The 19,354-nt window shown below is 44.6% G+C and overlaps 1 protein-coding gene across 8 annotated transcripts in view; it reads right to left on the minus strand.

Moving 5' to 3' along the window:
• SORCS1 (sortilin related VPS10 domain containing receptor 1) overlaps positions 1-19,354 on the minus strand; it is a 495,821-nt gene that overhangs the window by 68,943 nt on the left and 407,524 nt on the right. For all 8 annotated transcript variants that reach the window (XM_040486379.1, XM_040486377.1, XM_040486376.1 and 5 more), the window contains exons 20-23: positions 16,800-16,933; positions 14,594-14,717; positions 6,736-6,848; positions 3,894-4,025 (exon numbers count right to left, since the gene is read on the minus strand). In XM_040486379.1, coding sequence (XP_040342313.1) covers positions 3,894-4,025; positions 6,736-6,848; positions 14,594-14,717; positions 16,800-16,933 — 503 coding nt within the window. The remainder of the gene's footprint in view (positions 1-3,893; positions 4,026-6,735; positions 6,849-14,593; positions 14,718-16,799; positions 16,934-19,354) is intronic.

Below are 19,354 nucleotides of genomic sequence, written 5' to 3' on the forward strand. Positions count from 1 at the left end.
AAAAGAAAAAAGATCCCCAAACTCAAAACAAAACAGAACACTTCTCATTCATTTGGTGCAACAGCCTTGGTATTTTCAGGCCCATGGAGCAGAGTGGTATCTGATCCACGTCTGCAGCAGGGCCGTGTGGGGGACAGCGGGCTTGAGTTCCTTGTAGAAACAGAAGCTGTGTCACCTCAGGCAAGTCACTGACTTCTCTGTGTTGGGACCTCAAATTCCTTTATTTTAAAGGGACTGAGTCAGAGAGAAGCGTCCAAGCAGCCTCTTAGGGTTGAAAACTACAGGTTTCTAAGGGCAGTCCATGTCACGGCATCTTGACCCAAGGCTCAGTTTTATGTGTTGATTTTGTTACTGGACTTTTTAAATCAGGATGAGGACATTCCCTAATAAAAGGACACTGATTTCCCATGTGCTGGGTTTGATATTTGCTTGCTTTGAGTCCTAGATAAACTGGATACACTTGTAGTTTCCTTAAACAGACTGACAATTGCTAGCCTGCTAGTCTGATTCCGTTCTTGATACAAACCCACTTGAAAACTCTGATGGGTCTTCCTTACTCCTGCATAGTTACTCATGTGCACGCTTTCTATCTCTGCCTGTCCTCCTTCTCTTCTTGATTTTGTGTGATTTCATTCATTTCTCTTTTTCTCACTCCGACCAGCATCTTTCTTCAATACATGCCCTTGACCAAGCCCAATAGTCTCTTTCACAAGCTTAAACTTTCCTTTTGGGGGCATCTGGGTGGTTAAGTCGGTTAAATGCCTGAGTCTTGGTTTCGGCTCAGGTCATGATCTCGGGATTTTGTGAGTTCAAGCCCCACGTCGGGCTCGGCACTGGCGGTGTGGAGCCTGCTTGGGATTCTGTCTCTCCTTCTTTCTCTGCCCCTCCCCCACTCACACTGCTTCTGTCTCTTTCTCAAAAAAACACAAAAAACAAAAACCAAAACTTTCCTTTTGCATTTCCATATATTCTCTTGTTATCATAAGATGACCACACATGTATCCATCATTTACCTACCACTTAATGAGCACTTATTATAAAGCCAAGTACTTTGCATATCATTTCTTTTTTTTTTAAGTTTATTTACTTTTGAGAGAGAAAGAGAGAACACAAGCAGGGGAGGGGCAAAGAGAGAAGGGGAGAGAGAGAGAGAATTCCAGGCAGACTCTGTGCTGCCAGCCAGCTCAGAGCCCAGACGTGGGGCTCGAACCCACCTACCAACCGTGAGATTGTGGCCTGAGCCAAGACCAAGAGTCTGACGCCCAACTCACTGTGCCACCCAGGCGCCCTGCATATCATTTCTTTAATGTTCTCTCAAATACCCTACAAAATGGGTATTACAGATTGTGTGACTTTGGGGAACTTACTTAACGTTCCTTATCCTAAATTACTTCATCTATAAATAATGAAAATAATGGGTATCAGAGCTGAAACTAGAAACGTGGTTTACATGTTTCCATTCCTATGTGTTCTAATAACATGGCTAATTTCCCCAGAATGTGTGCCAAATGCTAAGTCACACAGCTTTCAAACAAGCCAGCTGCCTTGAGACCTCTGATTCGATGGTTCATCGGTGACACCAGGCTGCCTCAGGGACAACCACTCATCTCTCAGAATGTCTCGCTCAGACGAGAGAGAGAATAAAACAAAACAAGAACTCCAGAGAAAAGAGTCAAAACAAGATACACTCATAAACAAGCAAAAGAAGCTTCATAGAACGTACCCCTCTTCTGTCCACATTTCTCATCGAGAAAATAGGATCCTTTTAGGAAAAAAAATGAAAAGTGTGAGAAAGAGAGATGCACAGATGATGTGATAGGAAATTAGCTGGCTCTAAATCTGGACTCTCTTCCATACCTGAAAACATGAGAATCTGGATTTCATGGAGAACTGGTAAGATTTCCAGAGGAGGAACAAATGTACGTGTTTCTACCTAAAGGCTGTGGCCACTGATGTACCTCCCGCCCAGCTTCGCAGCAGTGCTGGCAGAAGAGGCAATCCGTTTCTTGCTCCCACCAAGTCACAAGTGCAGATGATAACTTGTGCAAAATAATGGGAAACTGAGTGCCAGGGCTGAGCGGGGTCAGAAGCAAATCTGATGGACTCCCCCCACCCCCCTACCCCGCCCCACCTGCTCTTCAATTGCAGTTCTCTAGGAAATGGACTTCAACAGGGCTCTCCAGGACAGCTTTGTTCTTCCTTACTTGTACAAGGAGGAAATTACAGAGGTGAGCCTTCTGCCAAGTGAGAAAGCAGGGTCAAAAGGAGGGTGTGTGCTGGGAGGTGGGCCTGGCTGTAATCTGGGGTTGTTGTTATAAGGCTGTTATAGGAGATTCTCTAGTCAGCCTGGCAGACTACAGATCATGGGACTAGATTATGGACTCATTCTTTTTATTATTTAGTTAATTTAATTTATTTTTTTTTTTTAATTTACATCCAAATTAGTTAGCATATAGTGCAACAATGATTTCAGGAGTAGATTCCTTGAGCCCCTTACCCGTTTAGCGCATCCCCCCTCCCACACCCCCTCCAGTAATCCTCTGTCTGTTCTCCATATTTAAGAGTCTCTTCTGTTTTGTCCCCCTCCCTGTTTTTGTATTATTTTTGTTTCCTTTCGATTATGGGCTCATTCTAAGCAAACTGAAAAACTCCACGTGCTCGAGGGGACAAAGCCAGTATTTATTCAGAGCCCGGGAAGAATCCTATTTTTAATCTTTCTGCCAGAAAGAACTGAGAAACCAGAATCGTGCAGTCTCTAATGAGGTAACCAGCTCCAGACTGATCATTTTATCTCAACAGATGATGAAGAAGGGGAGCAGGGGGAAGGGGAAGGAGAGGGAGAATAGGAAGAAGAAGAGGATGTAGAGAAAGGAGAATAACAGCATAGTAATAATAATAATCCTCACAACACAGATTAAAGAATCTTCTGAAGTTAAAAGGAAGAGAGGGAGAGGCCAAAGATCAAAGGGGGCAGGAAAGAGAAACACACACACACACACACACACACACACACACACACACACCAGTCTAATACTGCAGGAGATGGTGGACATGAGGAAAAAAATGGACCCCACGAACCACTAGAGATTATCTAGAGCTAATATTACTTCATTTATTACAAACACAAATCAGGTTAACTTCACATAGTGGGGATAAAGAGGACTGACGATTTGTATACAAGTCATACCTTTTAAAAAAGACATCATGGGGGCACCCGGGTGGCTCAGTCGGTTCAGCGTCCGACTTCGGCTCAGGTCATGATCTCACAGTCCGTGGGTTCGAGCCCCGTGTCGGGCTCTGTGCTGCCAGCTCAGAGCCTGGAGCCTGCTTCTGAATCTGTGTCTCTCTCTCTTTCTGCCCGTCCCCCACTCACATTCTGTCTCTCTCTCTCTCTCTCTCTCTCTCTCTCTCAAAAACATAAACATTTAAAAAAATTTTTTTAAATTAAAAAAATAAAGACATCGCATGTGTCACGCCATTTGATTCTCGCGACTCGCTCGTGATAAAAGTAAGAAACAAAAGGAGTAAATGGGTTCAAACTCCATGCATTATTCAGCCACTTCCTTTTTCCCCCACTTAGTATCTTGGACAATTCGTCACACAGATTTATCTAATTCATTGTAAATACCGTGTTCTCTAGTGTGGAGATATATTCCGAATGGTTTAGCCACTGCCTACAGTCACCACTCCTGCGTGAGTTTTGTGGTGATGCTGTAGTTAGGATCACCAGATCACGGATGAGACACAGAGGACCACAATGATGAAGACTCCACAAGCAGTCAATGTGCTCCCTCTCAGGTCCAGCGCCCTGAGAGCTGCTGTGTTGGTGACTGGTACCAGCAGGGGTGTGGCTCAGACTGCTGCGGAACCTGAATGTCACCTGGGGGACTCACCTGCTCCAGGTCTTCTGCTGACCTTTTGCTTTCTCCAGTTGGATCCTGATAGGGCAAGACAAAGAGCTCAGCTGCGGTGGGCAAGCCAGGGAGCACTGCCACCAAGATGTGCTCGCCTGGGACCCCTGTGGCCTGAGGGAGAGACAGAAGCTCCTGTAAGTCCCATAGGAAAAGGTGGTGAGAAGCATGGAAAAGCACGGAGTACTCTGAGAGGGTGGGGGGTGCGGGCAGGCAAGAAGGACGTGAGCTTTCTGGAAAGGACCTGACATGGTGCAAGGCCGCTGAAGCCTGGGCCAATGACACTCCCAGGGGCGAAGTTAGCGATCTGTCCCCAAGGGATGTGTGTGCTGCATCTCTATTTCTGCCACGGGACATGTGGCAGGTAGAAGAAGGTTAAACAGTGGCCCAAGGCCACCCAGGCAGTGTGTGGTGATGCTGAGTTTGGAACTGTGGTCTAACCACGAAGCCCGTGTTCTCAAGCACGGCTGTACTGCCTCCCTTCGCCTGACGCTTACATGCAGGAGCCCCTATCCCAGCTAACGTCCTCTTTTAGGGCCTTCCTCGATTTGAAACTCAGACATTATATCTGAATCATCCTCATTATATGCAAAAATGTTGATTGAATGAAGTTTGCTTAAAGATTTCACTGTGAAGTGTCAAGAGAAAAATCCCATTTGATGAGATAAAGGGAACCGGTTTTTAGATAATATTCTGTTACATAGTAAATTGGAAGACACATGCCAAAAAAAGTTGACCCCAAGTTGTATCTCTTATAGGGTTTATTAGAGTCCAATTGATAGTACGGTACCTTAGGGCTTAAGGAATTAGCCAAGTGTAACTACCCATCTCAAAGACAGGGTGGGATGCTAGGAACCAGGGGCTGGGTCAGCTGCCTCCTGAGATTGGGTAGTCAAGGAGTCTTTGAAATTGGAAGGGATTGGCCCCTCCACCCTACAACACCCTGTCCTGAGAGATGTTGAGTCAACATGTTTATTCTGTATTTAGCTGATTATGCTATGGGGCAGCCTGGAAATATTGATGAGCAGGAGTTTCTAGCCTTCTGGACAGCTGGTGGAAAGGTAGATGCCCAGGGGATGTGATCCCTAGACTATAAATGTGAAGACAAAGCAGCCTGGAAGACTGGTCACTGACGGGCTAATGCCTAGTTGATAAATCACCTGGGGGAGTCGGGCAGCTACCTGGGAGGCCTATAGGGATATGGATCCCCAGAATGCTACAGATGGAAGGAAGGTATCTGTGGACTCATTGAGGGGTGTGAGTCATCTCTCTTGGACAGCGGAGGAGAGAAACCAGTTGTCACCCCAGGGACAAATAGCTCCAAGGGCAGAAGGATCCATTCCAGGGGGCCTGTAGTCTAGTCGCTGCGCCCCCTGGTGGCCATGATATTTAGCCACCACCAAGGTCTCGGACGCTGAGTCATGAAGACAAAGGTGAGGTGGCATTTACACAGAGGCACATGAAGGTAGTCCTTCTCCACCCCACTGTTCCATGTATTCCTGTTTCTCCATGTAATAAAGCAAAGGATGGCCATCGAATGGAGTGGTTGGGATCCCACGAGGGTGGTCTGATTCGAGTCTGATTTTTAACAGTTTGGCCTTGGGCAGGATACCTAAGGTCTCTATTTCAGTTTCCTCAGCTGTAAAATGGGAATTATCAGAGTACCTATATCAGAAGCTAGTTCTTTTGTGATTAAATGTGCTAACAAAGGAAAAGCACTGAGAAGAGTTTTTGGAATACTGTTAAGTTCTACATAAATATCAACACAGACAATGGCATGAATGAGGACAAGGCCGGCCCTTTGTCAAAAGGCTGGACATGAGATCTGTTTTCTGAGCAGGGGTTATCTGAATGCCTTTAGCCCATCAGCTTCTTTATGTCACAAGGCATGATGTTCCTGGGTCCAGGAAACAATGGCTAAAACACCCTCAAATGATTTTCCTTTTCAGACTAAGAAGATACCCTGGGGAAAGACAGCTCATCTCTGATTTTCTGGGTTTGTGCCATAAATCCAAGCAGCTCCATGAGATGATATCCCCATTCCTCTGCTTACTCATGAAAGTGGCATATGCAGGGCAAGATGTGCCTAAAGAGACTGTTTTCCCAAATTATCAGTGATACTCAGACAGGGATAAACCACACCATCTTGGTATTCTCCCAGAAAACTTAGGGGGTTGTGTGTCATGTGTACAAACCCAGACATTGGACTCAGACCCTTCACTTCAATGCAGGAGCTTCATCACTTATTAGCTGTGAGACCTAAACAAGTTATTTAAAGTCTCTGAAACTCAGCTGTTTTGCCGGCAAAATGAGGACAATAATACCCTCCCATTGGGGTGGTTGCAGGAGAGAAATGCCTTTAAAAGAACTGAGACACAGAGAGACGGCTGACCATCACGTGCCGAGGGCTCACTGGCTGTGGGGCTGGAGGCCAGGGTTGCTCTCACTAATCGTATTCATGCTGTGTCCCTTCAGTGTTGAGCAGGTGGCTGATCTTACACTTACTAATGACCTGATCATGAACCCTGCCGTATGAATATGATGGTCATAAATTTCCATGTTTCTCTTCTCTAAGCAGAAGAAAAGTTTCACAAGGCGGAAGGACCATGTGTTTGTTCCCAGTCTCATCCCCCTAACTCAAGCGACTGTGCCGTGTCTGCCTGCATGGGGATCCGCTACGCAGAAAGCAGGTGTTTAGCCAGACCTCCCCCGGGCTCTAGCTCGTGCCCTGTCAGCTCTCTGCACAAGAGGCCCTCACCATGCAGCTCTTGGAAGACAGAGAGAAAAACGTGTCGGGACAAGAGAAGGAACTGTCTGCACTCACTTCCACCAGGGACTTTTTGATGACTCGGCTGATGTCCCTCCTCCACTCGGGGATATCAGGGTTGTAGTCGTCCAGGTTCGGAGAGAAGGACAGGCGAAGGGACCGGAATTCCTCTGGGGATACAACAGTAGGGTGATCACCGTAAGTCCATGAGTTTTCTCAAAAGTGTGCTGTACTTTATGTTTTATGCAAAGCCTTCGTAACGTGTCTTTTTCCTCCACACTTGCCAGAGAGCCTTCTGGAAGGAAAATCTGCTATTCCCGTTCAAAGCCTGCTACCTCTCCCAGCCTTCGTTTTCTAAACCAAAGCCCTAGGTCTGGCCCATGCCTTGCTCTGCAGCCTTTGCCCACGGTTCCTAGTCCTGGACTGTGCATTCCCAGACACGAAAGGCCCGGCATGCCCTGAATGCATGGCAGGTTTCTGACCCTGAGCTTCTGCACTTACTGTCTGTCCCTTCCAAGGAGCACCCCATCCTTTCTACTGTCCACACACACAGTATTCAAGCTCTAGTTCGAGCACTTACCGATTGAATCCTTTCCCCACCATGTTTCATTGTCTTTTTTAAGGGCACTACTGTGAGTAGCACCTATCCCCATTATCATTATATGATTGTATTATTATTATTATTATTTGATTACATGATTATAATTATTATTATTGTCATTCTGTTGCTATGTTTTGTGTGTATGGAACTGTCATTTGATGGAATTTTAAGCTCCTTAACCCAAATAATTTGTTCACTCTCTCTGTAGCTCCTGAGTTCATCGTGATCCTCAAGATAGGATGGGATGACAAAAGCAAGGGTCTGATGGGGAGAATACGGGAAGCCAGAGGAACTCGGAGAGCCACAGCATCAAGACAGACGCATATGTGACATTTATGGAAGAGAGGGAGCAAGGCTTGCTGACCACCCTGCAGTGTGAAGAAGGTTCAGCAGGACCGTCAGGGAGTCTCCGAAGGCACATCAGTGATGAAGGAGTACCCTGCACCCTGGGAATGGGTCTGCTTTACTATCCCTGTCACACTCTATCATTAGCTGGGATTGGCACACGGGAGGCGTGGCCTTGGCCCAAGCACAGTGACGGGTTTCAGAGCCCAGCCCTGGATAACTTAGCTGAGTACAAGTCAGGTCATGTCGCTGCCCTAAAACCTGCTAGTGGCCCCACATGGTGTTTAGAATAAAAATTCAGCTTTTTTAAAAAAAAAAATTTTTTTAATGTTTATTTATTTTTGAGAGACAGAGAGAAACAGAACACGAGCGGGGGAGGGGCAGACACAGAGAGGGAGACACAGAATCCAAAGCAGACTCCAGGCTCTGAGCTGTCAGCACAGAGCCCCATGTGAGTCTCGAACCCACAAACCGTGAGATCATGACCAGAGCCAAAGGTGGTGTGTAACCGACTGAGCCACCCAGGTGCCCCTAAAAATTCAGCTTCTTAACCATGTCCTTCATAGCCCCACATAACCCGGTACAGGCTTTCTCTCCTGCCTCACGTCCACAGGCTTCCCTGTGCTCCAGGACCCTGTCTTCCCCCTGCTTCTGCATGCTGTCATGCTCCTTCCCATATTAGCACTCTTCCACTTCCCCAGAGACAGCACAGGTGGCTCCTTCTCATCATGCAGTCTCTCCTGGGAGAAGCCTTTGCCACTCGCAACCTGAGTTATCCTCCCTTCCGCAGCCTCAGACACCTTTCATCATATGACCCTATTTGTCATCTTCAGACTTCTGGCCACTTAAAGTATTTTGTTTTTACTGTCTGTCTCCCATACTGAAATACTAGGTCAATGAGGATGGAAACTCTGGGTTCCTGGCCCTGTGGGATGGTGCCCTGCACATGGTAGGTTTTTCTAGTCATTTAATTAATAAATTTTTATTGAATGAATGAATGCATAAACTTCTCTAGAGGTTCTCTGTAATCTGTGCATGTGCTCCATTTCTTTCTTGGTTTTTTTTTTTTAATTTTTTTTTCAACGTTTATTTATTTTTGGGACAGAGAGAGACAGAGCATGAACAGGGGAGGGGCAGAGAGAGAGGGAGACACAGAATCTGAAACAGGCTCCAGGCTCTGAGCCATCAGCCCAGAGCCCGACACGGGGCTCGAACTCACGGACCGCGAGATCGTGACCTGGCTGAAGTTGGACGCTTAACCGACTGCGCCACCCAGGCGCCCCTCTTTCTTGTTTTAAGCATGTCCTCATGTTTCAGTAGTGGCTCAGTGACATCAGCAATGCCAATTACACATTTGGAAAACATAAGAGCCCACTTCTGCATTTCCTAACAATGCTAAAGACTTATTAGACAAAGGCTTTGAAGATTCTTAAATTATAAGGTGTGTATTTCGGTGGTTAGCCTGTTCCAAAGTCCTATTTTTCAAAGCTTGCCCATTTTATGAGACACTGGTCACCTATATGAATATCAGCACTTTAGTTCTGATGGAGAATAACAAAATGCATCTTAATTAGCAGCATGGAAAATGGAAGCCCCAAGGAATCACTCACTGAACCCTAACTTTTCACTTTAAAGATGTAAGGTAGGGGCGCCTGGGTGGCTTGGTTGGTTAAGCCGCCGACTTCGGCTCAGGTCATGATCTCGCGGTCCGTGAGTCCGAGCCCCGCGTTGGGCTCTGTGCTGACAGCTCAGAGCCTGGAGCCTGTTTCAGATTCTGTGTCTCCCTCTCTCTGACCCTCCCCTGTTCATGCTCTGTCTCTCTCTGTCTCAAAAATAAATAAACGTTAAAAAAAAAAAAAGATGTAAGTTGATTTTTTTTTTTCATTTTCCCTGAACCTCTTACCAAACCATAGAAACCAAATCTATAAGGGAAGGTGTTTATCTTAATAAAAAGACACAAACAGAACAATGATACAGCTCTCTCTGTAATAACTTAGCGGGCCCACTAGCAGGGGACAGGAGTTGCACACTTTAGTTTACTCAACAAGCAGGGCGTGCATGTGGGAGCAGTGGAAAGCATAAGTAGCCAAAGTACATACATACATACAGTTAAGCCTTGAACAATGTGTGGGTTAGGATGCCCTCCCTCACCCTGGTACACGAAAATCGACATTTAACTTTTGACTCCCCAGAAGCTTAACTATTCATTTAAAAAAAATGTTCTGTTTTGTTTTGCTTTGCTTTTGAGAGAGAGAGACAGAGTATGAGTAGGGAAGGGGCAGAAATTGAGGGAGACACAGAATCTGAAGCAGGCTCCAGGCTCTGAGCCGTCAGCACAGAGCCTGACGCAGGGCTCGAACTCACGAACCACGAGATCATGACCTGAGATGAAGTCGGATGCTTAAGGGACTGAGCCACCCAGGCACCCCAAAGTTAACTATTAATAGTGTATTGTTGACCAGGAGACTTACTGATAACAGAAATAGTCGATGACCACATATTTTGTATGTTATGTTTCATATACAGTATTCTTACAATAAAGTAAGCTGGAGAAAAGAAAATGTTATTAAGAAAATCATAAGGAAGAGAAAATACATTATAGTCCTGTACTGTATTTATCAGAAAAATCTGTATATAAGTGGACCTGTGCAAACCCGTGTTGTTCACAGGCCACCTGTGGTGTGTGTGTGTGTGTGTGTGTGTGTGTGTGCGCGCGCGCACATGTGTTTGCAGCATATTTACATTTTTTTAAAAAGCAAACCTGTGCCCTGAAGCAAATTAAGGAAAACAATGCAAATTACATTTTCTTTCCCACAGTCTATTTTATGGCTTTGGGTGGACAATCTTTTCCAGGTCCATTTCCCAAATATAATGCTTCCTTCAGTCTGACCATGATGGCCCTAATGTTCCCCTCAGCTTGACTAAATTTAGGCAAATTTCTTCCTGACCACAGCCACTGACCTCCCTTTTCCTAGAGCATTTACTACTTTCGAAAACTTGCAATTGTAGATTCCTCCTCTGCTCTTTTGAGATGCACATCTTCTCCAACCCAGGAATGTCTTTCTTAAGGACCTGGGAACCATATCTTTGAAATGCAACCATCAAGAAAGATAGAAAAATAGTATGGGGTTCCTCAAAAAATTAAAAATAGAATGACCAGATGATTTAGGAATTCTACTTCTGTGTATTTACCTGAAGGAAACAAAAACACTAACTGGAAATGATATCTGCATCCCCATATTCACCACAGCATTATTTACAATAGCAAAGATATGGAGATGACCTACTCTCCATAGAAAGATGAACGGATACAGAAAGTGTGGAATGTATATGTGGAATGTAGAAAAAACAAAAACAAAACAAAATCTCAGATACAGAGGACAGATTTGTAGTTGCCAGAGGCAGGAGTGGGAAAGTGGGCAAAATGGGTGAGGGTAAAGAGGTACAGCTTCTAAGTATAAAATAAATAAGTCACGGGGATATAATATAGGGCATGGTAACTATAATTATTAATGCTGCATTGAATGTTGAAAATTGCTAAAACAGTTAAAGTTAAAAGTTGTCATCATGAGGGAAAAAAGAATTGTAACTACATACACTGCTAGAGGTTCACTAGACTTGTGGGGATTAATTCACAATATATACAAATAATCATTATGTTGTATACCTGAGACTGATAAAATGTTATAGGTCAATTGTATCTCAATACAAAAATAAGATTGACATACTCTTGCCATATGTACCAGGAAAGGAAGGAAGGAAGGAAGGAAGGAAGGAAGGAAGGAAGGAAGGCAGGCAGGCACAATGGACCTCTGTCCATGACACAGAAGGAGCCTACCTTTCATGAGCACCATTTAGCAAACACAGTCAGCCTAATGACGGTGATAATCCCTCACCTCTGAATTCCTCCACTAGTTCATCCCTGGGTTTAAAAATATTCCTGACTTTTATTTTAGGTGAGTTCAATCTTGCCTGTTTAACTCTGTGTGATACAATGTATCTTTAATAGATCACACACTTCATTAAGATTTTCTAGTAATACAGGGGCGCTTGGGTGGCTCAGTTGGCTGGGCACCTGACTTCGGCTCAGGTCATGATCTCACTGCTTGTGAGTTTGATCCCTGTGTTGGGCTCTGTGCTGACAGCTCAGAGCCTGGAGCTTGCTTCAAGATTCTGTCTTCATCTCTCTGCCCTCCTCTGCTCATGCTCTCTCTCTCTCTCAAATATAAAATAAACATAAAACAATTAAAAAAAAAGGTTTTCTAGTAATATGCCTGAAACTCTGACACTTCATCTAACTTAAGATAAATGAAGGATGCTTGCTCAGAAATTTGGTTAGAGGAGGGAAGACCACTTCCTTGCTCAAGCTTTTGATAAAGAGACGATTTTAGTGAAGGTAGCTCATTTGATGGAGAGCGATCCACTCTTGGATGACACCTTTTTTTTTTTTCAACGTTTTTTATTTATTTTTGGGACAGAGAGAGACAGAGCATGAACGGGCGAGGGGCAGAGAGAGAGGGAGACACAGAATCGGAAACAGGCTCCAGGCTCTGAGCCATCAGCCCAGAGCCTGACGCGGGGCTCGAACTCACAAACTGCGAGATCGTGACCTGGCTGAAGTCGGACGCTTAACTGACTGCGCCACCCAGGCGCCCCTTGGATGACACCTTTAAAGACATTTTAGCGAGAAGGATAACTAAGCCGGGCAAGTGGGTGGAAAGTGGTTAGAAACATTCCCTCTGGATTCAGATTCCTAGGCTCTATCTGTTTATTATACTTAGCTCATATTTCTACATTTGAAAAATAGGAGTAAATATAGCCTATTGTTCATAAGTCTGCTCAGAGATTTCAATAAAACATCATCTGTATCAGGTGCTTTGAACAGATGTTGGTAAGGGCTTTGTCAATGTTAATTTTTACCACTACCATCACCATTATTATTATTACTGGAGCTGTCACTGAATAGCAGAATGACTCAAAGCCAGTAATTTCCCATTTCTGGGCTACGATTTCCTCTCTGTGAAATGATGGCATGAGCCAGGTCAGGCCAAAGACCTTCTAGGTTCTCTCGGTGGTTCTGATGAGGTTGCTGATAGGCTTAACCAAGAGAACATCTGTTGGGAGTCATGGGTCAGTGCCCATTAGTGTCATCTATGACATCCAGGAAGGAAAGAGAGGAAAGGGAGTCTCAGATGGAAAAGACATGAAAGCTATTTAGTGGGGGTAATTTCAGAGCATGGGCCCTGGGTCTAGATGGGCAGGGTTAGAAGCCCAGATCCACGACATACTAGCTGGGGCAAGTTATCTGTCCCGCTGAAGTAATGAGAGTATTAACATCACCTACTATATGCTAGGTCGTCGTGAGGATTCAGTGCATTCACTGAGCATAGAAAAGAGATGAAGAAGGAAAGAGAGGCAAAGGCACTCCCCCATTTTGGCCACCTGGCTAAGAGGTTGCCTCACTGACGGGACCTTGTTAGGAAAACCACAGCCCTGGTTTGCTCTCACTTACTGTTTGGGCTTAATCAAGCTACTTTCAGGGGCCTGTGGGGGTGGGGGGAGGGGAGGGGAGGAGGGAGGACACATTATGACTCTTAACACCCAGCCATGCGAGGAATAACGTCCTCAGACTTGTTCAAAAATGCTTATAAATTGCTTTTTGAATTTGAAGGTCAAGTTCGCAAGATGAGAAATGAAAGCAGTACCTGCATCAGAGCCAATTAATTCTGGGACTGGGGCAATTGATAATATTTGGACCACTAGCTAGTTTCTCTTTGTCTCTCTCTTTCTGTCTCATTCCTGGTCTCACCCTCCCTCCCTTCATCCCTGTTTTTTGTTCTCTCTCTCTCTCTCTCTGCACAGCATTTACCTTTCCTATCTACTTTTAAATTTTAATTTTTCATGATGCATATATACCACTTTCATATTAACAATAATTTTCACATTTTTATCATCCACCTATAACACTCAGTGCATACCTATCTATCTTTTGGTGCAGAAAAAAAATTACCAAAATGAGATCAATATGTATAAACTGTCTTTAATCCCCCATTTGAAGTCAGTGATCCTATCTTTTCATTTCAGTATATTTTCATTCTGTGCAATACTCTGACTACATTCAACTTCCCCAACTGATTAGCAGAATGTTCTGTATCATTGCTTGTTCAACCAATATCCAATCTATGATGATACATGACATCTGCATGATATTGCTTTTAATTTAATCAGAGTATTTTTTTTTTTTAATGATATGTATTTCTGGAAGAGATCTTCAGAATATTTACATATTGGTAGATTCTTCTTAATAATCAAGACTCTTAAAGTTAAACTTTAAATTGTTTGAAATTTATTTATTGTGTGTGTGTGTGTGTGAGAGAGAGAGAGAGAGAGAGAGAGAGAGAGCATGAGTAGGATAGGGGCAGAGAGAGAGGGAGAGAGAGGATCCCAAGCAGGCTCCACATTCAGCGCAGAGCCTGATGTGGGACTCAAACTCACGAACTGTGAGATCATGACCTGAGCTGAAATCAGCTGTCAGATGCTTAACTGGCAGAGCCACCTAGGTCCCCCTTAAAGTTGAACAAAAGCCTAAATATCATCTATTTTCTTTTATAATGGGGGTTTTAGTTATTCAAACACCACCAGAATACCAAATGGAATGGATCAGCTTTATACATAATGAAACTCATTCCACCCCACCCAGGTGAATGGGTGTAGAGTTGCCCTTTGTGCCCCAGAGCCACTTTCAGGAAACAGTCCAATAAGCGCCCCCAGGGTCTTGTGACAGCAACTATGACGGGGAACCACCTCTCCCAAAAGGAGGAGATCAGACTTGACTCAGCTTTTTCTCTACCACTACGCTCTTTTCCCTGGTTAGAGGTCATGAGCCAGGGTGGCCAGTGGGACGAAAGCACCAGGCTAGTTCATCTGAGCTTGGGCCCAGCGACGGGTTAGTGTAGACAGGGCACTCACCATACACCGCGATGCTCTTTGTGTCTTGCAGGATGGCATTCCCAGCAGAGACCTGGACTGTGATGGTGTTCATCCCTTCAGAAGTAAACTTGAATGATATGCTTCCCTCCAAGGTGATCAGAGGCTAAAATGGGTGAAGGCCCAGAGTCAGGGGACACTTGCTCAATTACAGATGAGACGGCCACTAGCTCTGATCCACCAACAAGCCACTTAAGTCAGCATAGGCTCTTCCTGGTGTGGCCCTGGGTGACCGGCTCCATCTATGCCTCCCTATCATCTCAAGTCCAGGCTAGAAAGGAGCTATGAGAACCACGACCCTAAGTGACTCTGCCCATTCCTTGTGAATACGACACCTCTCTTCCGGTATCTTTACACAGCAATCTGGGGACACTGGTAGGTCTTGCTGTTTGGTGGGATATAGCTCTCTATCTGTAACCTGCTCAGAGCAGGCAGATCCCTTAACACAAAGAAATACTCAAATCAGACCAAAACAGGCAGTTCATATTAATCCAGATTTAAGCAGTAGTCATTGAAAATCTGTAAGCTTCCAGTTGTTCATCCCCAGGGTGTACCATTTATAGAAAATTACAATGGAACACAGTGACCGTGGACACCAAAACTGTAGTATTTAGACTAGAGTGGCCTTGTGTGGCTTGGTTCCTCTGAGAAGCCCTATCAGCAGTTTTTGGAAGTAGCTGCTATGGAAACAAGTACTAATTGGATAGTGGTTTGAGGACTGAAAAAAAGAAAAAAAGAAAAAAAAAAAGATTTGGAGTAGTGCCTGTAATATAATCAGATGCTGGGGTCCTGGAGGAAAAGATTATTAGCTTACTGACCTCCCTCAACTCATTGCTCACAAACATTTTTCTTTCCTGTCTTTTCTTAATTAATGTTAAAATCTAAATTCATGTTCCTCCCTGTATGGCAGAGGGAAGACCAAAGCCCGGCATAAGAAGTCTACTCGACACAATCTGTGGAGAATTTGTTTTTTGCTGAAAGATTTAAAAAAAAAAAAAAAAAAAAGGAGACACGGAAGAAAGTTGTTTAGTATGTTCACCTTCTAGCACTAGCTTTCAGGCAAATAACTTAGATTTCTCCCCTGCCACTGTGGGTAGTGGGCCCTACTGGGGTCAAATTTATATGCGAGGTTTCAGAAGAAAAAAAAAAAAAAGGCTTCTTTTCAGCAGCTGAGTCAAATTAGCCACAGAGGTGAGCGTTTCCTTCCCCTGCCGGGCATGTAGCAGGACTGGGGTCAGGAGAGGTATCTTCCCTGGGCCTGTGCAAAATTAGGTCTCCAGTGAGAGCCAACATTAAGCTCTGGGGTAGAAACAGATTTGTATTGGAATAAGTTGCACTATATTTGAAGAGCAAAGTCCCCCAGTGCAAGAAAACGACTCTGCTGGAGGAAGATGAAGGGTTCTAGTCCCACCAACTCATCCCTGCGCCCCCTGGGGAGGCCTTGGATCTGGCCTCTGGTGAAGCCGCTGAATGAGGCGGGGAAACCACCTCCTGTGTGTCCTCCTCATTTTTTTCTGGAAAATGAAGGGCTTACAGTAAGTGAGGTTTATGGTCTCTATGGAGTTTAAGGTGCTGCTGACTTCTGGTCACAGGCCATGGTTTTTCACAGGGAAAACATAAAGGGTAAAGCTGTGGCTACGTCTGATTCAGGGTGAGAAGGCCATTTGGGGGCTGGGTTGTAGTAAGTATTTGTTGCTTCAGACTCTCTGTTATCCATTGGCTTTTTTTTTATTTTTGTGGACCGTTTTCTGCCCTCTCTTGGACCATGTGGTTCCAAGGAGACTGATTTCATCACCTCTTTTTCCATTCCCACCACTGGGAAGGCTTGGTCAATAATACTCCATTCTGGGACATCTGTAAGAACTTCTATGAAAGACAGTTCATTTTCCCTGCTAGGTGGTGACAGTTAAATAGCTCAGGTTGCTGCAAAGGGTCTTTGCAAAGGCACATCTCACTGGAGAAGAAGACCAATGTGGAGGAAGATAAAGGGTAGGGGTGGTGCGGTCAGAGACAGACAGAGAGACAAAGGCAACAAACTGTTGAGATGACTGGTGTACTAAGAGCCTGCTCTCCCCGAAACGAGGACTACCCTAGACCTTTGAGTTACAGAAGCCATTTCATTTCCTCTTTTCCCTTCAGCCAGTGTGAGCTGAGCTGCCATTTGATGCCACGTGGAAGGCTGACCCACCTCTGTGTTGTTTCCATACCACCATACGTAAGTGAGGGTGCCCACTTGGCTGGGCCACAGCACTGCAGTTGCGTTGACCTCTTTGTTCTTCGTGGTGACAAAGGGAAGAGACAGGTGTACATGCTCCAGGGGACCTGAGGCACAAGAGAAAAGACGAGTCATGCAGAAGGAAGAACTTTCTTTGCTTCACCTTTCCCTGCTCTGAAGAGAATATGTATTAGTTCTGGAAGTCTCCAAAACGTGACAGTCCTATTCCCTGAGGAAAGTGCCAGGGGTTGCCCCTGCTTTGGAGAAAAATAAATACCGTGACCCATTGTATCTCAATATTTTCCACTTACTGGTCTTTCTTCCAGGCCTAAAACCTGACTTATGTATGTGTAAAACTTTAGAAATTTACAAGTAATGTATGAAGTCTTTAAAAGAAGAGCCATGATACAAGACTTTATAGGAAGATGCAAAGTCTTTCCAAGAGGTCATATCTGTGGCGGTAAACAAGGATGAAGGAAACCTCATGGAGTCCAGGTGGGTGGCAGGGGGAGCTGGTGGTGGTGGTGACTTCACAAATCCCCAAACCATTTTAGATGCGATGATTCTTTGTTGGATTTGTTGGATTTTAAAGATCTGTGTATGTGTAGACACATATGTGTGTGTGTGTGTGTGTGTGTGTGTGTGTGTGTGTGTGTCACTGCCCGAGCATATGTAACACCACCTGTTTGGTGTTAAGGTCAGCTTGTCTAGGACAAAGCATGCATGATCAGGTAGAGACAGCCCTGTGGTTTTCAGGTTCTCAGGATGTGCTCAAGTGAAGAAAAAAAAAGGGGGGGGAACGATTCTAACTACGGAGGCCCGCTAGATGGACAATATCATCCACATCCTGACCTTCAACTAATAAAGTTCATGCTTAGAACTCAAAAATCACCGACTTGACTCTGGACTCCATTAGGAGCCAAATGTTCCTAAGAAATTCATCATTTCCTACACGCCCCCCACCCCTTCTGTAATCTCCATACCTTAATGAAAAAACAAACAACAAAACCAATGTATATCCAGGGCACCAACCCAGAAGCATAAAGTCAATGTAGATTCCTTATTCCTTGCCACTTATTCTATGTTAGAAACCACGGATCTGGTTTCATAAATACCTTTCAGTTAGAGTTCCTCTCACCATCCCCAATCCTTCCCTGGCTCATACACCTGGACTGTCACGCTCCGTACAGATCTTCTGGCTTCCAACCTGCTCCCATGCTAATCCACCCTCCCGCTCTGTGTGTTCACTGCCTGCCTGCCTCAGTAATAGACAAGCTGCACCAAGTGCCACGGTGCCCAGAACAAAACATATGCTCCAGGGTGAAGGTAGAGCAAGTGTAAAGATCCTGAGGAAGAACTGGATCTCCATGTTTGTGGAATAGCAAGAAAGTTCAAGTGGCTGCAGTGAGAGGTGGAGGGAAAGAGTGGAAGCCATTGAGACCTAGAAGGTATTTGTACATATAGCATGTCAGTCCGTGTATCTGAACTATGCATATGTGGGTTGTATGAGTTCATTCTTGCATGTATACAATTTATATGTTCATACAATGTATGGCAATGACTACGTACCTCTCACCCTACAAACTGTTGTGAGAGTGATTTTTCTAGAAAGCCAAGTTGATCTTGCTTACTCACTTGTTCAAAACTAAATTTCGCACTCCCTAATTATAATGATGATGATAGTTAAGACCTATTGATCTGACATTTGTGAGACAGAGAACACAGGCTGAAAACTTTTGGAAGGTAAGAGTCTTTCATATTTACCTTTATACATAAAGGCTAGCATACTTCCTGAGATGTAGCAGATAATCGAGTGTTTTGCTGGGTAAATAAACAGACAATGCAATTTCTTGTTTCTGCTTTTGTCTATGCTTCTCTCTCTTTATAGAATTAGAGTCTTGGTGACCAGAATACAGGCAAGAATTGATTTCCTGGTTTATAAGCCATATGATAAGAAGTAGTTGTTCATAAGTCAGAACGGTTCAATACAATAATAAAAGGGCAGCATTCGCTGAGTGATAACTATGTGCTACGTATTCTGCTAATGACCCTTTTGAGTCTCATTTGCTCCTCTCCACAGCCTTATGGAGTAGGCGATACTATCACGTCTGCTTAGAGATGAACCAACAGAGGAAAGTGACTTTCCCAAGGTCACACAGCTAGGAAACACCCATTCTGGGGTGTGGACCAAAGAAGTTTGATTTTAGAGCTCGTGCTCTAGCCAGCTGACAAATGCTCAAAAGACCTTTCTCTTTTTAACAAATTAGCTATTAAGAGTCAGCATCCACTGATTACTTAAATACATTCCAGGCACTGGCAAATGCACTTTATACATGTTCTCATTTCTTACACGGCTCTTGCTGTTTCAGGGCAGGCTAGGCCCTGTTCTGCCCTGAGGCCTTGGCTTAGACACCCCTCTCGAGGCACCTGCCAGTCTTCAAGTCTCAGTTCCAGGAACCACTCTTCTGGAATACTCTTCCTGACTCCCCTGATCTGAGTTAAATGACTCAGCTAGAAGACAAGGACTA

Source organism: Herpailurus yagouaroundi, unplaced genomic scaffold (genome assembly GCF_014898765.1).
Source record: "Herpailurus yagouaroundi ecotype Mexico unplaced genomic scaffold, PumYag 163, whole genome shotgun sequence".
Taxonomy (NCBI): domain Eukaryota; kingdom Metazoa; phylum Chordata; class Mammalia; order Carnivora; family Felidae; genus Herpailurus; species Herpailurus yagouaroundi.